At 36.9% G+C, this 21,236-nt stretch overlaps 1 protein-coding gene across 14 annotated transcripts in view; it reads right to left on the minus strand.

Annotated features, from left to right (window-relative positions):
* MYCBP2 (MYC binding protein 2) overlaps positions 1 to 21,236 on the minus strand; it is a 190,187-nt gene that overhangs the window by 21,912 nt on the left and 147,039 nt on the right. For 12 of the 14 annotated variants that reach the window (XM_051608380.1, XM_051608394.1, XM_051608393.1 and 9 more), the window contains 13 exons: positions 12,951 to 14,594; positions 11,559 to 11,728; positions 10,516 to 10,760; positions 9,650 to 9,814; positions 8,693 to 8,850; positions 8,059 to 8,258; positions 6,719 to 6,868; positions 4,671 to 4,831; positions 3,592 to 3,748; positions 2,713 to 2,937; positions 2,020 to 2,085; positions 557 to 796; positions 323 to 421 (listed from right to left, as the gene is read on the minus strand). In XM_051608380.1, the coding sequence (XP_051464340.1) occupies positions 323 to 421; positions 557 to 796; positions 2,020 to 2,085; positions 2,713 to 2,937; positions 3,592 to 3,748; positions 4,671 to 4,831; positions 6,719 to 6,868; positions 8,059 to 8,258; positions 8,693 to 8,850; positions 9,650 to 9,814; positions 10,516 to 10,760; positions 11,559 to 11,728; positions 12,951 to 14,594 (3,680 nt within the window). The remainder of the gene's footprint in view (positions 1 to 322; positions 422 to 556; positions 797 to 2,019; positions 2,086 to 2,712; positions 2,938 to 3,591; positions 3,749 to 4,670; positions 4,832 to 6,718; positions 6,869 to 8,058; positions 8,259 to 8,692; positions 8,851 to 9,649; positions 9,815 to 10,515; positions 10,761 to 11,558; positions 11,729 to 12,950; positions 14,595 to 21,236) is intronic. The other 2 variants (XM_051608381.1, XM_051608395.1) reach the window with 1 other exon arrangement.

The raw sequence follows: 21,236 nt of genomic DNA on the forward strand, positions 1-21,236 counted from the left end.
ACTTTTTCTTAACAGAGCCCCTCTTGAGACACAAGATAATAGGCAAGAAGAACTTGGAAAATGACCATTACTGCAGGTGTTAAGTACTTCTGTAAGGGTAGGCACAATTTGTGCCATCATTGCTACAATGTTTCCATTAAACCATACGCCCCAATTATAAGTTACTAATAAAAATATCAATTATAATTAAAAAAAAAAAAAGCAATTGTGACTTTTACTTCAGGTTTTCTGAAAACTATGCAGCGTAAGACACAGGACAATGTTCAAACCATGCTGGATCACTTTTTCAGCAAAGTATTATTGATAGAATACAAATAAATACATTGTGTACTTTTTCTTCTCCTTCTGGGGAAGACAACAGTGCTTTTTCTTCTTGTTCTGGGGTTGGCTCAGCATCTCCAGAGATGAGTTTTCCAAATACCTGGAAGACAGAGACAATTACCTTATCTCAAAAGATAAACTTGTGCAAACGTTCTATTTTATATTAAAACATAAAGCACTGAAAGTCTACAATGTATAGTTACTTTCAGTGTATAATACATCACTAAAACCCCACCTGTGATGTAATAAGTCGGAACACTCGCAGTGTCTCAGATTCACAGTTCCTTTGTTGAGCTACACTTGCAGAAATCTGGCCTGCTATTTTGATGCTTTCACCATCTTTCCATCCAAGAATTTTCACTTGCCGAACTCTTAGTGTGTTCTCTGGACCTTTCAATTCAATTTTGATGATGTGATTATCACCCCCAGGAAGTTCACTTGTTACCCAGCCAATATGTCTTGAATCCAAGTCTACCTATTAAACAGGAATGTAAAGATGGGAACTGACATTACAGCAAACAAAGTCACGTATCTCTAAAACAAACCCATCATATGCCACTGGAACCAATACAGTGTTTGCTATGAAATTTTTATCCTGAGCAATAAGACTATCATGTTTAATTATAAAAATATTCAACCTCGTGAATTCAGATTTAAAAAATTCTCAAAATTAAAGAAAATTATATATAGCCATTTATTGCTTTTCTTTAAAGCTATTAGAAATAGTAGTCTATCTGTTTTAACCTCTAAGCAACTGTTCAGATATTAAAAAAAAAACAGACTTTGAACTAACATTTGCTAAATACTTTTATTTAAAAGAAAAGGCCACCATGATTTAACTGAAAATAACATACAATTATCAGTAGTTATTTCATCCCTGTTCACAGGAATTCCTGCCAAATAAATTGTAACTCTGTGGATGTCAGCATCTGATATCCTTATTAAGAGATGCAGGACTTAATAACTGTAAAAAAGACAAGTGAACTGAATCCAATTAAGTTTAATTTAAAGTAAGTATTTTTTTAGAATGAGAACATAAATGACATTGTACGATTTAAACTGTGAGGGTGCTACTGGAAGCCAAAAACCAATACTGTGAAGTGTCTCACAGAACTGCTCAGAGAAACCCGTGTAGGCCTAAATTCTACTTAACCCCAAGCCAAGTGAGCCCTCTCTCATGTCCACAGGCTCATTTATAATCAAGCTAATGTTTGTTCTTTCCCATTTCTATGCTAATTCCAACTGTCTTCATTGAACTGGGCTGCAGCAGACAAGACTAACTTTGTTGTTGTTTTTAAACACCATGAGACAGGTTATGCATGAGTTAGGGTACAGTTTGTGGGTGTGTTTGAGGAGAAAAAGATTGTTGGAGATGTGTCAGAGGACTGTTCAGCAAAGACGGAGACCAAAGCTGAATTAAGTCCTGCCTGTCTTCTAGGTGTGAATCATCACTGGAAAACTGCCTTGGCACTCTTCTTTGAGCAGAGAGAAACAAGGCCAGCCAGCAAGCTAACAAGGTATATTAATGATCATGAGTCCAGCACCTGAGCTCTGCCACGGCCTTCTTTTATTTAGCCAGGCATACCAAGTCAGTCTTCTCACAAAAAAAGAGAACTCTGCAAGAAAGGTGTGTATCTGTCCATATATGCAGCCAAAAAATGATGGTAATTTCTCAGGATCAAATGTTAAAGTGTTTACCTGCTTTATTCTGCAGAGATCTTCTACTGCCTTGCCAGTTAGGAAGGTCATTGAAGTCACTTTGTTCTGCAACAGACAAGAAAAGAACAAAACACTTCAACTGAGGACCAGTCCATTTCTTTTGTATTAAGAGAATATGTATGGAAAAGAGACACACGCTGTTTCAACATAAAAAGAAATTTATAAAGCGATCAAAAGCAAGGACAAAGAATTCCAAAGCAGAATGCTATTAAAAAAAAAAAATCATCATCTTGTATTAAGCTGCAGTTGAAATAAGGAAATATTTATAACATTACTGTACAGATCAAGAAACACAAATGTAGTAAGCCTAAAAAATAGTTTGGATTTTATGAAAACTCCTTATTTGAATGCTTCTGCTGAAACTCTGAGCAGGCAAGAAACTTACTTCATAAGTAAATACTTGAAAATGCACTGAAATTCAACATGCTACTAAGAATTAAGTTTTGTACTCTTAGGTTCACACAATCTTCAAATTTAGTTGGATTGGTCTCATCATTTCAGGTACTGCTTTGAAAAAAACAGGAATAAGAAACTTTACTTTGAAATGTGAGCTTCAGAATTAGAACTACAAACTGAACTGGACAAAGAAAATGGTGGTTCCTGATTGATAAAGATATGCAACTTTGCCTATGTACCTTCAATGAGAGACATTTCATTTTGTGCTCCTCTTACCCCAAGATCTCTGGAATTGTCTACGTGAACACACACGTAACGTGCATTGATGCCTTTTACACAGTTAATTGTGATGTTTTTAGTTTTGTTTTTATCTTCATCTCCTGACTCCCAGAAAGTTTCTGTAGACCCATCTGTTAAACTACCAATCATGGCAGGTCGGCTCGATGTTTTAATGTCAACAATGCTGGTGAGGTCCTTTAGGCAAACCACTATACACGGTTCCTGTGAAAACAAATGAAAAATATTTAAAATATCTGAAAGTAAGCCCAAATACAGACACTATCTAAAATTGTTAAAACCATACAGGCATTTGTCTGAGGAATGTGCTCTCTGATTTAAAGAAGAAATTTGTCATTTATTTGTTCAAAATGTTTAGCCCTTCAAACCAAAGGAAATACTAATAGCTAACAGCTAAATACAATAGTAAATATCTAAATGTATTAATAAATTGAAGAAAACACTTTACTCATTAGGAGTATTTAATTGTGCTCCTCAAAATAACCAAAAAAAAGATATGGAATATGGAAGGATATGGAAGATATGGAACTGGAAGTACATAGCATTTAAAAGAGAAATAGCCAAATAAAATAAATGAACTACAAGAGACCCCCAAATATTGTACTTGCAAACAAGCACTCAAAAGCACTGCTCCAAAACACAAATTTGAGTGATATACAAGCTACAGGTCAATATTTGAACCTCTAAAGCTAAATATGAGAACCTGAATATCAGCGACAAGATCCTGAACTGAGTTACATTGAAGAAAGCATGACAATAAAGAATGTTTTAATTCAAACAGAATGATCATAGGAAATACAGGCTGTTGGCAATTGAGAGTTGAGAGATCTGCTTCTGAGAGAGTGACAAAATACTTGCCTGACTCATGACTTCAAAACCAGATTGAATACTGATACTAAAACTCTCTTCACTATCCCCATCATCAGATTTAGACAAAATATTGTTGATATGATGAAAAACATTGCTCTGGTGCAGGAACTGGTGATCAGATTGTTTGAATTTGAGACTCCAGCACCTGAAAATACATTTAGCGGATTTTGAAATTTTGAGTACATAAATTATTTATGCATATATATAGTTATTTACATTGCATCCTTGAGAGAGATACACAGGAAAAATTTCAAACAGTTCGAGCCTACTAATCAGATGACAGATTTCTGAGCAAAAGGTATTCTGCTACCACACACACAGATATTACCATACTGGAGCCCTCAACATAGGAAGGATATAGAGCTCTTGGAGCAAGTCCAGAAGAGGGCTATGAAGATGGTCCAAGGGCTGGAGCACCTCTCTTATGAAGACAGGCTGAGGGAGCTGGGGCTATTTAGCCTGGAGAAGAGAAGGTTCCAAGGAGACCTTATAGTGGTCTTCCAATACTGGGGAGGGGCTTTTTATAAGGGTGTGTAGTGACAGGACAAGGGGTAATGGATTGAAACTGGAAGAGGGGAGATTTAGATTAGGTATTGGGAAGACATTCTTCACTGTGAGGGTGGTGAGACAGTGGAACAAGTTGCCCAGGGAAGCTGTGGAAGCCCCATCCCTGGAAGTGTTCAAGGCCAGGTTGGATTGGGCTCTGAGCAACCTGGTCTAGCAGGAGGTGATCCTGCCCATGAAGTGGGGTTGGAACTAGATGATCTTCAAGGTCCTTTCCAACCCAAACCATCCTATGATACAATATGATTCTATGATATTATTCAACAATATGCTTTTTTCATAGTGGATACACTACAGAACTTCAGTGCAAGTACATTTTTCTCTACAAAGTCTAAACACATACATACATCTTTTACATTTATCTTTCCTACGCATAAGGATAGACACGCTCCTTTACACACAAGCAGAGAGTTGTTTCCAACTTCCTATCTACATTGCAAATTCTTTTCATCTGTGATGTTACGTTTCCAGACTTTTAAAGAATGTTCCTGATTTGTGCTTACCTTAAGGCCATTTGCTGTAATGCACTACCACTGGGAAGAGACATCATAAGGTCAGAGATTGTCTGCAGAAGGCGATGAAAAGTGTGGGGTAGTGGGTGAGCTGCTTCACCAGCAATCACTATGTCTGACAGAGGGTGTTCACATACTCTTGTGTCTTTTTCCTAAGATGCAAGGCAATTTGTATGTTGTTAACAGACTTTCAGAGAAAAAAGGTTAAATAAATAGAAATAAAAACATGTATGACATTTGGCTTAAGAATAACTGCAGCAATCCAATAATCTTCATGAATTCAAAGCAGTTCCTGCTGGAGAATTTTTACAACAACAAGTTATACGTGAACACCAAACAAAGAATTCAGGAAGTATTACTGTATGCTGCCACATATTTCTCACAATTCAAACATTACATTGCAATAATCTGGAAACCAACAATCAAACTAGGAAAAAACCCACCACATATTCCAACTGTTAATAACAACCCTTTTGAGTAGCAAAACCTTTTTGATAATTTGTTTGGAGGCTGACCAGCATAAGGACCAGTGGGAACACATTTCCCTCACTCCAGCAGTGCTTCTGATGTAGCAGTTGAAATTATTAAAGGCAGAAAATTGTTGGAGCCAAGCACAGAAACAATATTCAGAATATAATAAACAGTTACTGCAAATCAGCTTTAATGTATACATACAAGAATTTGCACACCTGAAAATAAGTATATAGATTTATAATCTGCGTGTTGATGCAACACAGAAAAGTTGATATCCCACATAAAGTTTAGGACAAGATTAGAGTTGCTTTGTAAATAACTGTAGCGATGTACCAAGCCTGCAATGTTGAAATGACATTTCAGAACTTCTCATTTCAAAGCTGGATTAGATTGGAAATGATAAAAATTACCCTGACTTACTAACAGCACTAACGTGGACGTGATAATGTTTTCAATCAGAGTTAAATCCACAAGAGGTTATATGAAGGTATTTTTTGGAAAAGTAATACGTTAGACCTACCTTTTCTGAACTAACTAGAGATTTTTCTTAAATCACTGCATTAGAGTCACAAAGATGATTAAGATGATTAAGGGAGTGGAACATCTCACTTATGAGGAAAGGCTGAGGGAGCTGGGCCTCTTTAGCTTGGAGAAGAGGAGACTGAGGGGTGACCTCATCAACATTTAAAAATATGTTAAGGGGGAGTGTCAGGACGATGGAGCCAGACTTTTTTCAGTGGTGTCCAGTGATAGGACAAGGGGCAATGGGTGCAAACTGGAACATAGGAGGTTCCATGTAAACATCAGAAAAATCTTCTTTCCTGTGAGAGTGACAGAGCACTGGAACAGGCTGCCCAGGGGGGTTGTGGAGTCTCCTTCGCTGGAGACACTCAAAACCCACCTGGATGCGTTCCTGTGTGATGTGCTCTGGGTGACCCTGCTCTGGCAGGGGGGTTGGACTAGATGATCTTTTGAGGTCCCTCCCAGCCCCTAAGATTCTGTGATTAACTATATCTAGTGTACATGTAATTACTTTTATAGGTAATAAGTTTTATATATAGAGAAGACTTAAGTAACTATAGCTTTCCAGAATTAACTACAGACTTAGAGCACTGAGAGACTAAGCAGACCAAACAAAGCTGCCCTGAAAAATATTTTCTCTCTTCTCTCTCTTTTTTTTTTTTTGGAGCAAAGGAAGAATAAAAAGCAAACAGTAAATATTTTGCTACTGGATTAGCAGTATGTTTGTGCTTTTTTCTTTTTTCCCATGAATACTCATAAAAATAATGCATTACAAGACTGTAACTGATCCATACAGAAAATGTGGTGTTTTTAAAAGAAAAATTAATTTACCTACAACTATCAGAAGAGTTCAACTACCAGTTAAGACTAAGAATTTTATTCCACAGTTAAAATTCTGTTTCACATAGGGAGGATTAAGGAGTTATTTGGTTTGTTTTTTTGTGTGTGTGGTTTGGCTTGGTTTTTACCTACAATAAAAATATTTCTAAATTGACCATAAATTCAAGAGATATTGTATTTACAAAAGGAATGCTGAACCTCACTTGTTCTGCATTTTCTTTATTTGATTTATTTTCTTCATCTTCCTCTTCTTCAGGCTCCACAGGTGCAGGAGTCAGGGAAGCCACAAAATGCCATAAAATATCATGAAGAGAAGTCGTTTGAATGACATTACAAAGAAGCCAGTTGAAAGCCTAAAATAAGATACACACAAAGAGTTATCAATTGGATAAGTAAACGTGGAAAAAAATATTTCTTAAATCATTTCTGTAAAGAGGTGGGCTGATGCTTTTGCACAGGCAAATAATTATGCAGAAGTCTTCAAGTATGATACATAGCTCTGGAGTTAAGACAGTTCATTAAAATGAAAACTATATTACAGGGAACGTAGCAAAGTAATGCACAAGCACCATAAACAAAAATAAGTTCTTTGACAAAAGCTTTAAGGATGAAAAAGAAAAGTTCTTCTGTATTTTCAGAGATGATTACAGATGTGTTGGCAGCACTCCTTACCATTCAAATTGGTTAACAAAGTAAAGATCCTTTTTAATGTAAAACTCTGTAGGTTGAGACTGTTTCCTTGTTTGGTCTCTGCCATTGACTAAATTAATCAAAACAATTCAGTCACTTCCAAAAAAATCAACATAGCAGAGGAAAAAAAAGGTTCTTAAAAATGGTACCATTCTTACATTTTTCTAAAAGCTGCAATACTCATGCATGCTGATGTCTGGAAATGATGACCAGTGGTATTTAACAGTAGAAGTGTGTTTTTTACTTTATCTGAGAAAAAATACCTATATTTTCACGTTACAAATACCTGAAAAACACACGTGCCGTATACAACTTCAGAAAAAATGTTATAAACCCAATAAATAATGATAAAAATAAATTAGGATGCCTCTAGCTCTTTGTGAGGTAATTGATCTTTAATGGATCTTTCTGGTTGTTCATTCACTATCTATGTAACAGGGGTAGCACTCACACATCTCAGAAGGAAGTAGGGAAATATTTACATATTGCCAGCACTAAAACAATTCCAAAGAAAATAACACTCAATCCAAGACTTGAAAAGGAATGGCAAGTAAGATGAGGAAGATGCTGAGCAAATGAGGAGAACACAGTATGTGTATAATTGATTTTTGCAGCCTTAATATTCTTTATCAGAGATTTCTTACATAAAAGACATACTATGAAGAAAGTTTACAGGCAATAATTTTGTATTCATAACTTCTGGAGTCACTGATACAAGTAAGCAAACTTTCAGAATATAACAAAGTAATTTCTTTTTTTGTTAATCTAGATGAAAAAGCCTTTAAAAAAATTCAGAGACAAAATTTACAAATGTCTCATCTTAATCACACAAGATCCATTAGTACATGAATACCTCCATTGCAAAGACTCTGCAAGCAGACTTCCGTAAGGCTTGTTTCATTGCTATTTCAAGTCCTTCCAGATCATGATGCTGGATTACAAATGCCAATACTGGCCACTGGAAATTTCTCTCTCCTTTGGAAAGAGAGCTGTGGGCGGAGATTAACCGAGAAAGTTCAGGAGATGGATGTCTCAGGAGAGAGGACCCCACTTCTATTCAAAAGCATAAAAATATGCATACATTAGATCCTTTGTCCATTTTAATTTTACAGCCACAGAAAAAATTCAAGAACACAGAACAATTTTAGAATTGTTATTTTTGCTCGTTTTTTTTCTATAAGAAGAAATGTGCTGAAGAAGGCGTTGTGGAAAAATGAGGCTCTAACTGAGAAAGGAAATGTCACTAGGGCTTTTAAAACATGCACAAAAGATGCACCACAAATTTCAGAACTACAGGAATTCTAAGCTATTCTTAAGCTAATCCTGTGCAGGTAAATAGCTGATGTTTATTATTAAATGGAAGTAAGAGCCATTACACGTATTTATTAAAAAATTGTTATATTTGTCTACAGTTTCCAAAAAGAACTGCAAATCCAATGTCACATCCTTGAACACTTTTTAACTGTTTCTGATGTCTGTGCTCTCACCTGCATCTCCACTGTTGACTCGTCTCCTAGGGATTGCCTTCACACGTGCTGGCAAAATGGAGTGCTGTTTGTCATACTCTGATGCAACAACTGAATATGACCTTTGAAAGACCGTACGCTTGGCAAGGTCTGTATCTGTTATTGGACTGGTCTCCAAACTGCAAAGAAATCAGAGAAGTTATAGACCCATTAATGAATGGATGGAGCACATTTGAATGATACGTAACTATTCACATATATAACACATGCATTTCATGATAACAGAATCACAGAATATTGGGGGTTGGAAGGGACCTCCAAAGTTCATCGAGACTAAACTCCCTGCCAGAACAGGACCAAAAAAAAACCCACCGAGAAAAAAAAAAACAACCAAAAAATCAACTAGGACAGATCACTCAGAAAGGCATCCAGACAGGTCTTGAAAGTCTCCAGAGTAGGAGACTCCACAACCTCTCTAGGAGCGTGTTCCAGTGCTCTGTAACCCTCAGAGTAAAGCAGTTCTTCCTCATGTTGAGGTGGGAACTTCCTGTGCTTGAGTTTGAGTCCATTGTCCCTCATCCTATCACAGGGCACAAGTGAAAAGAGCTTGTCCCTGACTTCTTGATGTCCAGCCCTCATGTTTTTATAGATATTAATTAGGTCTCCCTTCAGTTTTTCGACTGAAAAGCCCCAGGTCTCTCAGCCTTTTCCAAGGATTATGCTACTGCTGCATCAAAGTTGGTCTTATGTACCTAATACCTGTTTAAATGCTGCAAAAGAAGAAACACTTATTAGAATTACACATGGTGAAAAAGCATGCAAGTGCTTTATAAACAAATGTAATGACTTACATGGAAAGTTCCAAGATTTTCAGTATTTTTTATAGAGATTTTTGTCAAATTTGCCCTAAGAATGCACGTGGAAACACCTATGGAGTGAATTTTTAATAGGCAAGCCAACTGAATTACAAGGAAGTACCTTGGGGGCATAGATTTCATGTTACTCTCTGGCTCTTCAAAGACATTAGGGCTTGCATCAGGAGTAACGGAGATGTACGGCGCAGGTACTGAAGTTGAGCGCAGGTACCTCATCTCATCCTGGAAGAGGTTGTCATCCTGGTACCCAACAAAATTTTCATGATGCCTACATCAAATTACATTTTAAAATTAGGATTAAGGATTATGAACAAGCTCCTGAAACACACACAAGTCCTTTGCCAATGGAGTTAGCTAGCCAACGATACTGACGCCTCAGCTAATGCATTTAAGCTGATTTACAAGCACTGGTGGAAAACATAATAATGGCATTTTCAACTAATAGGGAGTGAGGAGCACCCTTTACTCTCTTTTAGCATTTTAGTATTTTCATCAGGTATTTTCATTATGCATTTTAGGCCCAAATGTCTATCCATCATAAATATTAAACACTACAGTGGAATCTACTTAGAAATACCAGGTAAGCACAAGTCACCTGGGTTACTTCTTACTATTTTTAACTCTGAAGAAAGGAAAGTAGCACGTACTTCTGCTACTAACACACCAAGCTAAACTCTTCAGGTAATTATAAATTCTGTGGATAAAAATGAAATTTTTGTTAAAAAAACTATTTAGTATCCAAAAGCTACTCAGGGTATACTTGACCCTTGGAGCAAATGCAATCTAAGAACTTGAACAAGATCATGGAAATGGAAAATAAAGAAACAATACAGATCATAAAGTATTAGGAAAAAAGGTATTTTTACATGTTAGTTTCAGCTTAGTTTATTCACACAGGTGTTTTTTTTTTAATCCAGCACGATAAATAGAAGGGTCTTAAAACAAATATTAATAAACTTCCTTAATTACCTTGCTAAAGTCTGTAGATAGAGACATGGCATTTTAATGGGAAAGTCTTCAGAAATTCCTTCTTTGACACTGGGAAGTTGAGACTGGAATGTTTTTGCAGGGTGATAGCAGAGGATACTGGGCTCAGCAGCACTACTCAGCGACAGTAAATACAGTGCATTGGCTTTAATCACTTGATGAGCTTCCATAGTTGGCAAGGCACGAGGAGTCTTAACTTGCATTGGTTTTCTCCTAGACTGTTTAATCTAGAGAAATTTTAAACAGGTGTATTGAAATTATACTTTATCACAGGACAAACTGACAGTGTCACTTACACTAGAGGTGCTTGACTCTTCCTGTGACACAGTGTTTTCTATTAAAAAATGGTACTTCTGTTATTTTTGTAACTTTGAAAACTTCTAATAAGCAGCTGAAAAGTTTTGATGATGAACTTTGTGTGCAAAAACATTTCGTTTCAGAAATGAAGTTGAATTAGCACTGTTCTGCTTATCTTAAAAACTCAGCATTTTTGTATACTTTTTAAGCAAGAATTTGAATTTGGTCATGAAAGACCAATATAAGAACACCTTTCATACTATTTCCATTAAAAATTTCTCTAGTTTGCCCAGTGTTTGACAGCTGTATCCAGTGGTATGATGATTAAGCTCATTAAAGGCACTATAAACAGAGAAAAGTTAAAACAGTACTAATGTTTCAGTAAACAAATAAAACAAAATTCTAAGTTAAATAAACTGACACATACTTAAAAAAAAAATTAGGTACCACATTCAATGCTGCTGTTAGGATAAAAAAATAAAATTGCAAATTTGAAACCAACACTACTGTCTGAAGGGAAGAAATACGGTCAGAAGGAATCAGCAAAGTTTCTACTTTATTATTTTCAACCTATTAATGACGTAAGTGGATCTTCCAAAACGTTAAAAAATTCTGAAATTCCTTTTTTTTTTTTTTTTTTTAAACTGGACCTCCCTTATTTCAAAGTTGTGAAGTCAGTACAGTTAAGCAGATAGAGAGCTAACCATATCAGAAAGAGATGAAATTACCTTCTCTCTTGCTGCTGCTTGCTTTTCACGGAGATACTTTTCTCTGCACCGATCGCAAACCAAATACCAAGTGCTTCCTCCAATACCACCATCACCACAGTTACCAGCCCATCCTCCACAAAAGTGCCCAATACTATTATAACCTTGGCCACCTGCATAACGGCCACAACCTACATGAAAGATGAAAAAAAGTTATTTTGAAAGGATTATTATCATTGTATTATTTATTATTGTAAAAGAGGGATGGAGAAGGGGAAGGAAGACGCTTGTCTTTTCCTGGCCTAATTTTCTCCTTTGCTGTATATCTCTGAAATGATTAAAAACCAAGGTGCATGCTGATGTGTCCCAGCAGCAGCCAAAGAATCCAAACACGCTGCAGTTTTCAAGTCTTTATTATGAGCTTGTCCCAATCACCAACAGCTTCCTGTTCAGACAACTAAGTGATGGTAGGGTCAGTATTATACATTAGCCAACATTATTGATAATTTAACAAACATAAAAAATGTAGCCCCACCTAACAAAGCTTAAAAAGGAATGAAATACTTTCCTTTGCTGGTGAGCACTTCTCAGGAAGATTCAGGGCATTGGTAACTGCTGAATTTTGCTTTAACTTTGCATAAAGTGCTACAATGAGTGCACACAACATCAACCTCAACTTCACTCACTGGCAAAATAATTAGCTATGTTTACAAGCTAGAAAAAACAAGGCTACTTATTAAGTGTTATATTGTAGCTAATCCCTTCTATTAATGATCCCTTTTCTAAAGAAAACACAACCTGTATATGTTTTGAACTCAGTTGGCTAGCTAAGATAATGCCTAGCTCGCACTGATTTACTTAATTTTCCTAAAATTAAACAAACTCCTGAAAAAATTCAGGGACCCACATAAAGAGACAGACTCTGGTTGTATTTTACAATACAAATTGTCTACAGACTCAAACTGAGAGCCAGTGCTGACACAGCAGATAAATGAAAGTTTTCTGCTATTCATAGTAGAATAGTAATAGAAAACTTTTGGCAACATAGAAACTCTAATTTACCAATCTCATCTTTTTATTTTCAGTTTTCTCAACAGAGTTTCAACTCCTAGGGTGTAACAACTGTCATGCTTCTGAATAGCTACTCTAAAGTCAGCTCACATTTTGGCCTTGTTTTATACAAGGACATCTTCAGCATTTCTGAAAGCTTAGATCCATAACCACTTAAAATTATGTACACAAATGTATAAGTTATTTCTAAGTGCAAGTTTTAGTTCAGCTTATATAGTGAACTGTGTTAAAATGCTAGACGAGACCATCAGAAACATTTTCATAACAGTAATTATTACAAAACCATGTGTGTGCAATGTATTTTATGGATGATCATGGGAATTAGAAAGTATGTAATCTTACCTGGATGAGCTTGTCTCATGTGGTAAGTCACTGGATATGGATGGGATTCTCCACATAACTCACAGATGGTGTCTTTTTCAGGTCCTCCCACTGCAAGTTGGGCCATCTCACCAAAAAGATTTCCCCTTGGCCTAGTCTCAACCTTTTCTTTTTTCTTTTTCTCTTTTTTGGTTTTCTTGTTATCTTTGTCACTTTCCTTCTTCTTTAAGACTGCACAAGAACCAGGACTTGGAAAAATCATGTTTTGGGAAGCTGCTTTTATAGTTGCTAAAGAAATATCTTCCCAGAAAGCCACCAAGTGCTGCAGTGTTAATGGAAGAGGCGACTTGGATTTCATTGTGTGATGACTGGCTGTTTCAAAGGAGGTAGTTTCAGTTTTTCCATCCTCACACTTTTCATGCAGAGGTGGCTCTTTTAACATTGAGAGGACTTTGTTTTTATTGATGCTACCCATTTTAGATATATCGGGTCCGTGAGGAGAGATGTTGAACATGTTAAGAGCAGATGATATTTCCAATGAATGTCTGTTTTTCAACTTGGTTTCTTTTTCCTCTGCAGGTTGTTGAGTAAGACTGCTTCGTATTGGTGCATGCTCTTTGGACAGCTCTGGATTAAACTTCAAAAAAGATGAGCAAGCCATAGCATCATGAACTATTCCTTCATGCCAGAGAAATGCAGCAAATACAGCTCTAGCACATTCTGCAACAGAAGGTGACATCGCTTGCTTGGCAGGCTCTACTGGCTTGGAACCATCTCCTTTGAAAAGAAAGCCAGATTTTTCCTTTTTGGGCCTTGTGTGCCTACCAGCACATTTACGGCTCACTTTTGGAGATGCTCTCATGTCTTGTTCATCTTTCAGCGGTGCTTTTCCAATGCTGAAATGAACTTTGTTAGAACCATCATCCACACTTCTGAATTCTGTGTTGTCTTCACAGGTGCTATCAATGATGCTGTTAGTCTTTAAAGTACTTGAAGTACAGACTTCAACTACCTCACTGTGAAGGTTTTCTTGTACGACATGAGGGGAAGGAGCTCTGTTTTCAGTTTCTGTAACAGGTTTTCCATCTTTTGCAATAATTTTTGGTTTGGGTGAAGTGGACCTTCCCCTTAAGGGTTCCGTGAGTGGCACTTTCTTTTTGCGAAGGGTGTCTGGATCTAATGTGTAAGAATCTGACTTGGAGCGTTCTCGAGGAGGATCAAGCTTTGTTTTTACAGGGGATGGAGCTTTCTGAGGTAGAGTTTTGTCATGGGGTGATGAGGATCGTGGAGAATTAGCACCAGATCTAACAGCTGTAAGTGTCTTTGTCTTTGGAGAAGACGACCGGGTTCCTGGGCCTGGAGATTCAGCTCTCAGACCAGTAGTTGTTCTTCCATCGGTTTTTAGTGTTTGCAAAGTGTTATGATTTGGAGACAAAGACCTGCTGTGAGAGTCTGACCGCAATTTTGCAGCATCTGATTTCAGCATAAGAGACTCACTGGCAGATAAACCTTCTGTATTCCTAGGTTTCTTCTGGTCAGCAGCAGCTCTATTCATTCGCACATCAAGCTTGGGTGACCTGCTGTCAGCCCTGTGCTTTGATGACATCTCTGATTTTCCTGCTGGAGAAATGGGTCTAGCAGCTCCTGTGAAATTCATCCGGTCACCTGTTTAGCATATTTTAGAATTAAATTATTACTATTTGACAGTGACACCTTTAGTAACACAAAACAAGGATTAAAGGCTTGAACACAAGATAAAAATCAAATACATGCTTCTGTTCACGTCAAAATGAAATGAAACAAAGGGAATTTTTTCCCCCTAGAATATTTTCAACTCATTTCTTCTCCCAAAGATACATATAAACAAGTGCAAGGAAATGTTTACAGAGAGAACACTACTATGGAGGTACCAAAAGGCACAGTTCACTATTTCCACAAAACATTTGTAAAGGAAGCACAATTTACATCCTTAGGTAAAAAGCCAGAAGTTAACTAAGTTTACCACAGTTGCAAGAGAAACCAGGGATTTTTTATTTAGTCTCTTGCTGTGTGTCAGCCTGACTGCAGCAAGAGACTTGTAGAAAGAACAAATGTATTAACAGATTTATTTTAATGCTCAGGAACGTAACTACAGCTATAAGGCAAACGGGGTAAGAGGCTTAAAAACACACTTAAAACAATTCACATTGTAGTCTTAAAACTGTGGATACTGTGGATTATTAAACTACCAATGTTCTGCTACCAGAGCACAACCCCACCTTCTTCAGCCACTAGACTAAACCATCAGCTCTGGTCTATGATGTCCTCTTATTCTGATCTACTGATTGATTGGTTCATATGCACAGTGACATTGTATATATATTAATCTACAGTACTAGAAAAACTACGGGTAGCTTAATACAAATACATACAAAACAAGTATATGCAAATAAGTAGCTCATTAAAGCAATCTGCTTCTAATAATTCCCATAATTCTCTCTTCCAGAAATGTATTTTGAAAATAAACACAAGCAATATTGAAATTATTGCCAGGCAGTGAAGCAGTTGTGAATTCAGTATGTCTCTGCACATAGCTTTACACTGCAAAGTCTTGAACATGCAGTTAAGTCCTACCCTGAATGGGTTTTCATTAGTTAAACCTGAAGATGTTTCTCTAGTAAAGCTTGTAGAATTAGATCATAGTACTTCAGATTATTTTACTTTTCTAGACACTAAAAGGTTATTTCCAGTTGTCTGGGTGCATTTCTGAGGAAATTCCTTGTTAAAAAAATAAAGTTTCAGTTAATCAGAGAATATCTGCAAATTTGGACCTTGGTTACTAACAGGAACAAAGAGAATAGGCAGTTATCTTTTATCCACTACCATCAGTATTTAATTAGAAGGTGTTTACTTCCTTCCACATTATGGGAGCTGAACCAACTTCTTCCAGTTCTCAATCATGAAGCCTTATCCCTATGATAAAAAATACAGAGAAGCGTGGAGTGCTCTCACTTTTTCCTACTGTCGCATCTTGCAATACAAAACCAGATGTATTTTCTGGAGCACAATCTACCAACTCAGATGTTTCCTCAGGTTACAAAACAATTATTATTATTTTGCTACTTCCATATAATAAAACAAAAGGCAACAGAAAAAAGTAAAGGATAGCTATATTGGAGTATTTAACAAGCTTGAAGGTTAGGGTACTCTCCTGGCTTCCCAGGACATAGAACATGGTAGGAGTTCATACTGTTCCAGGCAGAATATAAATATTTTGTCTATATTCAGAATCAGTATGCTAAACATAAAGGTGGAATATAATGAAAGTATCATAAACATCTGAAAAATAAATGTTGAGAATCTGATTTGTCTTTGTAATTTTTTCTTATGAGTTCTAGAACTTTTTTTGGGGGTTGGGAGGGCGAGGAAGGAGAAAGAGGAATGGAAGAAATAGCATGGTAGATCATGGATTATAAAATGATTGTTCTTGTTTTAAAACAAAACAAAACCCTAAAAAGTTTCTTAAATATCAGCTGAAGCATTTTAGTCAAGCCAGCTCAGTTACTCAGCAGTTTTACTGATGAGCTATTTTGAGATGTTTGTTTTGTGATACACGAATTCAGAAATGCAAATTATTATTACTTTATAAACGCTTTTGCCAGAAACAAACAAATAAAAAGATGAATTTAAAGTCTGCCAGATGAGAAAATACTCTACATAGAACCTTTTACAGAATTCTTCACACAGGAAAAAAAAATAGTGAAAAGACAACAACAGTCATCTTCGAGAACATAAAACACTGCAAGCCACTCAGCAATGTATCAAATTCAAACTATATGCATGGCCAGGGAACAGCAAGCAGGAAAACATTCTAGAATTAAACTGCTTATGAAAGCATAGCGTGACAGTAGCTTCCAGCAGTAATAGTAACAAAAATATTATGCTTTTTAAAACAAGGTTTGGGTTTGCACATATACAGGTAAATAATCCTCATTTGCATTTTGGACTATCAGCAAAAACAATTTCCCCAAAATGAAAAACTGCAGAATCTTGTAGCAAACTGCTTTATCTGTAAAAACAACAGCAACAAAAAAAACAAATCCCATATATTTTTTCCCCTTTCTTCTTCCACATTTCATTTGCCTATTGTTTGAAAAGAGGTGTTGTTAGATTGTCACCTTGCTGGTTACAAAGTAGAAAGAGACAGCTTAAGTTGCTGCAACTCGGGAAGGCAACACACTGAAAGGTTACATCAAACGAGGTCCCAACCAACACCGAACTTGAACGTTTACTTTCAAAACATTATTAAGTGAATGAAATGAAAATGAATGAAAAGAGAAAAAACCCAAAAACCCCAAAGCATTTTGAATGTAAAATGTGAACAACCTTGCTATGTTGGCATGCATACCCACCCTTCAGTTTGTGAGAGAGAGATGAAATAGCAGAGGCAGGCCCAGCTACATCACTAGTTTTGTAAATACGCTCACGAGAAGCAAGGCAGCAGGATGGAGTTTCTACAGTGGAAAACAGTTGCACAGAAGCAGCACAGATTCAATGGGAAAAGCAGTAAAGAGAAAAACAAGCATTTCAAATGATATGCATCTCCTTTGCTAAGTACTCTGAATTCATTATTTAGACTCCTACCTTAGTTTTAAATGAGAAATAGTTCCTTCAACATGTTTTCCCTGATCTAAATTTCTGAAGAATAAAAGATCTTCTGTGACTGTAGTTTCTAGGATCTAAAAATGTAGTATGTGTAGACTAGCTAATAGGATTTATGGTTTGTTATAAAAGCAGTATCTAGTTTTCAAGTGAACTCTGGTTTTAAACATGAATTTTTAAATCTGTCAATTTAGAGATTATTTAAAACTGCAACATGCCTCTCTAGATGACCAGTTCTCACATTCTTTTGCAAAAATTAGAGAACACCTAGATGCTTGTGTTGAAGTCTCACTAAACACTGGAAAGAATCAAGAAAAAGATTTGAAACCCATCAGAGCCCTCTGTTTCCGTATCTGAATGCACCTTATTAATGTAAGGTTTTAAAAAACTTCATGTGTCATGTGAGCTTCAGGTTTTCAATACCATCAAGAGACAACTAGCAGTAGAACAGTTTATATTAAACAGTACAGACATGAAAATAAATCTGTATCAATGCTTAAAAATAGTTTTGCCTCAAGAAAAAAAAACCAAAAAACCCCAAAAAAGTTAAATCCTGATATAATCCAAGATAATTTCAGTATAGTGTCTACTCACATGAAACCAGTTAGAGGTACAGCTCCAAATGTAACACTAGGGACTTTCTGTTTCCAGCCTATCATTTTACTTTCCTGTCATTTTGTTTTTAATTATAATTCCAATTCCAAACACAAAGTAGCAGTAAAGGAACAATTCTGTAAACACAAGCTTAAACATGTGCATTTGATGTATGAACATTGCCGGCTATGAATAATTTAATTAAAATCTCTACTAAACCTGATTTTATGTATGCACATTTTTGTTTTGCCCTGAGAATACTTACTTTTATAATGCTGTAATCTACTTTGTGTTGAACACTGTCCTGATTCTCAATCACTTTAAGGGGACTGTGGGTCAAAGAGAATGAGCTTCCTCACACAATCTCCTTGCTGTTTTGGCAAACAATGTACATCTATCCAGGGTAAGTGGTCAGTCACAGGGACCAGCTTTTTGGTCAGGATTCTTGCTTTATCACCCCCAGAGACTAGGAAGATTTCCAAGACCAACAGGCAAGCTCTGTCTTACAGCACATCGGAATGTGACAGTTTATCTTCAGTCACATTCTTTCCTTCAACATGGAGTCACAGAATGTTATGGGTTGGAAGGGACCTCTGGAGATCAAGTCCAACCCCCCTGCCAGAACAAGACCACCACAGAATTTAGGGCAGGCCACAAAGAAAGGCATCCAGACAGGTCTTGAATGTCTCCAGAGAAGGACAGTCCCCAACCTCTCTGGGAAGCCTGTTCCTGTGCTCCATAACCCTTCCAAAGTACGGAAGTTTTTCCTCATGTTGAGGTGGAACTTCCTGTGCTCTAGTTTGCACTAATTGCCCTTTTTCCTATCACAAGGTATGACTGAAAAGAGACTGGCCCCTCCTTCTTGACACCCACCCTTCAGATATTTATATACATGGTATTTAAATAGCTCTAACTAAAAAAGCTATGCAACATGGAGACATAAGAGGCAGTTCAAGTCCTACAGCAGAATGCAGTCTTCTTACAGCCATGCCTGCTTCCTCTGAGGAAATGGCAGCAAACCAATGCAGGAGGCATGACATACCACCAACTAGTCCACATTGGTCTTTTTTAACTCTAAAAGAGAATGGTAAAATGTCTCTGGAGAGCGGAGTTAAGTTCATGTTTCTTCCCAGAAATGTCACTGCTTTTCTGCATGATGATGAAAGAAAGCACTGATCTGCTTTTGTCCTTTTGCCTAAGCAATGGTTGCCTCTTCAAAAAGAATGCACTCCTCTTTTGCTCACTGTTACTGACCTGGAAGCTACAATATGGCTGTTAGCTGAATTTCCTCAAGCATTGCGATCAAGGGACTCTTTTTTTTTCCCAATAAATAAAAAAATACACTGAAGTCAACAAATGCTTAAATACTTGACCTGCTTTGAGCCAGGACAGAACCAATTTTCTTAATTAAAAGGGGGAAAAAAGTATTAGACAGTTACAGCAGGGGAATGGGTGAGTGAATGAAAGCAAAAGCTGCATAGTATCATTAGAAAAATATGAGCAATGTTCACTACCCAATGGTGGGGTTTGGAGCACCAACTCTTGAGCCACTTAGGTTGATTAACAGAAAGAAGTATTCCTGTGCTAAAAGGGTAGGTAAAAATGATTCTACAATTTGCAACTAGAGTTTTTGAAGATGTGATAAGCCAAATTTATTTCTAAAATAAAGCCTGACACAACACTATGAACATACTGAACAACAGCTCAGCACTGAAGCATCTGCCTGGATCGAGATGCATCAGGAAGCAGTAGCTGTGTAGCTGCTGGGACTCCAGTGGAAGAGGGAGAAGGCAACAAATGAGGCTAACGATGGGGGGTCCAAAGCCTCTTCAGCCTATAAATCTGTTCTTCACCTGCAATAGCAACTCATATGTGAGGAAACAGCATAAAGATCTAACATTGGTTACTGCAAGGTTTCAAACTTTCCTCCCCAAGTTCAGAGTTCAACAGCCAATTCTGAAATTCTGGTAACTGCTGCTGGACAGCACAGCAAGATCCTGCCTCCCTGACTTGGCAGGTCTAAGGAGTTTTATGACTCAGCATACACTGCTGAAAGTTGAGAAACAAGATCTTCCTTGTCCCTCCAGGATTTCACACTTCGCCTATACTCAGAATCCAAGCAGCAATGCAAGTTTTCTGTGCTCTTCACAAAATTCAGAGACAAATTAATGAAGTAACCAGTAAAAATCCTCCAGCTATGAGAGACTGTAGTCCTGAGCAAATCTGTTACTGATGATCTTACCAATGACTCAGAAGCAAACATACTCAGGCTGGAGTAATTGCAGACTGTTTTTTTTAAATAATCAAGGAAGAATCATAAACTGGTGCTCATTCTGGAAAAAAATTATCCTTGCTTAGATTCCAAGTTAATACACTTGGTTCCAGAATTCCATGTAGGTTATTGCCATCTCTCCTAGCTCTTATTGGCTTCTAGCTGCATAAAAGACTGACAAGAAACCAAAATACATGATAAGAGCATCTTAATTTTGTCTGTCCCCATTAAAAAGAAAACAATCTCCCAGCTTTTGTCCCTTGTGTGACCATGTGTGAAAATTAGCAAAGGAATAAAGTAGGACAGAACAATCAGCCCTTCATAGAGCTCTAGCAAATAATACAAAACTGACTAACACAGTTACTGTTTTTTTTGTAAAAAATATCCCTTCAGTAACAAATTATTTGACAAAACACACAGGACTTGTTAGTTTACCTATCTCTGATGTGAAAAGAATAACAGAGGCACTGATAAATTTTTCAAGCATTATATGTGAGGAAGGGGTTGTCCAAAACTATAGTACTTTTGAAAAAAAATAACCATGCTCTGTATCAGCAGATAAAAGACTGTGACAAGCCCTTTCCCTCTTCCCTGAATGAACTCAGAAACCAAACCAAACCCCACGCACAGAAAACATTAATCAGAAAGACTGGCACAGAGTATGTTTTATAATCAGACCAACATTTTTCTTCCTATTATAAAAAACATTCAGCATGATCCTAAGAATCATTCCTCAGAATCATGCTCCCAAGTAAAATTTCTCCCCAGGAAGACAGACATTTTCTGCTCTTCTTCAGGTA

This window comes from Apus apus, chromosome 1 (assembly GCF_020740795.1).
Source record: "Apus apus isolate bApuApu2 chromosome 1, bApuApu2.pri.cur, whole genome shotgun sequence".
In the NCBI taxonomy this organism is placed as follows: domain Eukaryota; kingdom Metazoa; phylum Chordata; class Aves; order Apodiformes; family Apodidae; genus Apus; species Apus apus.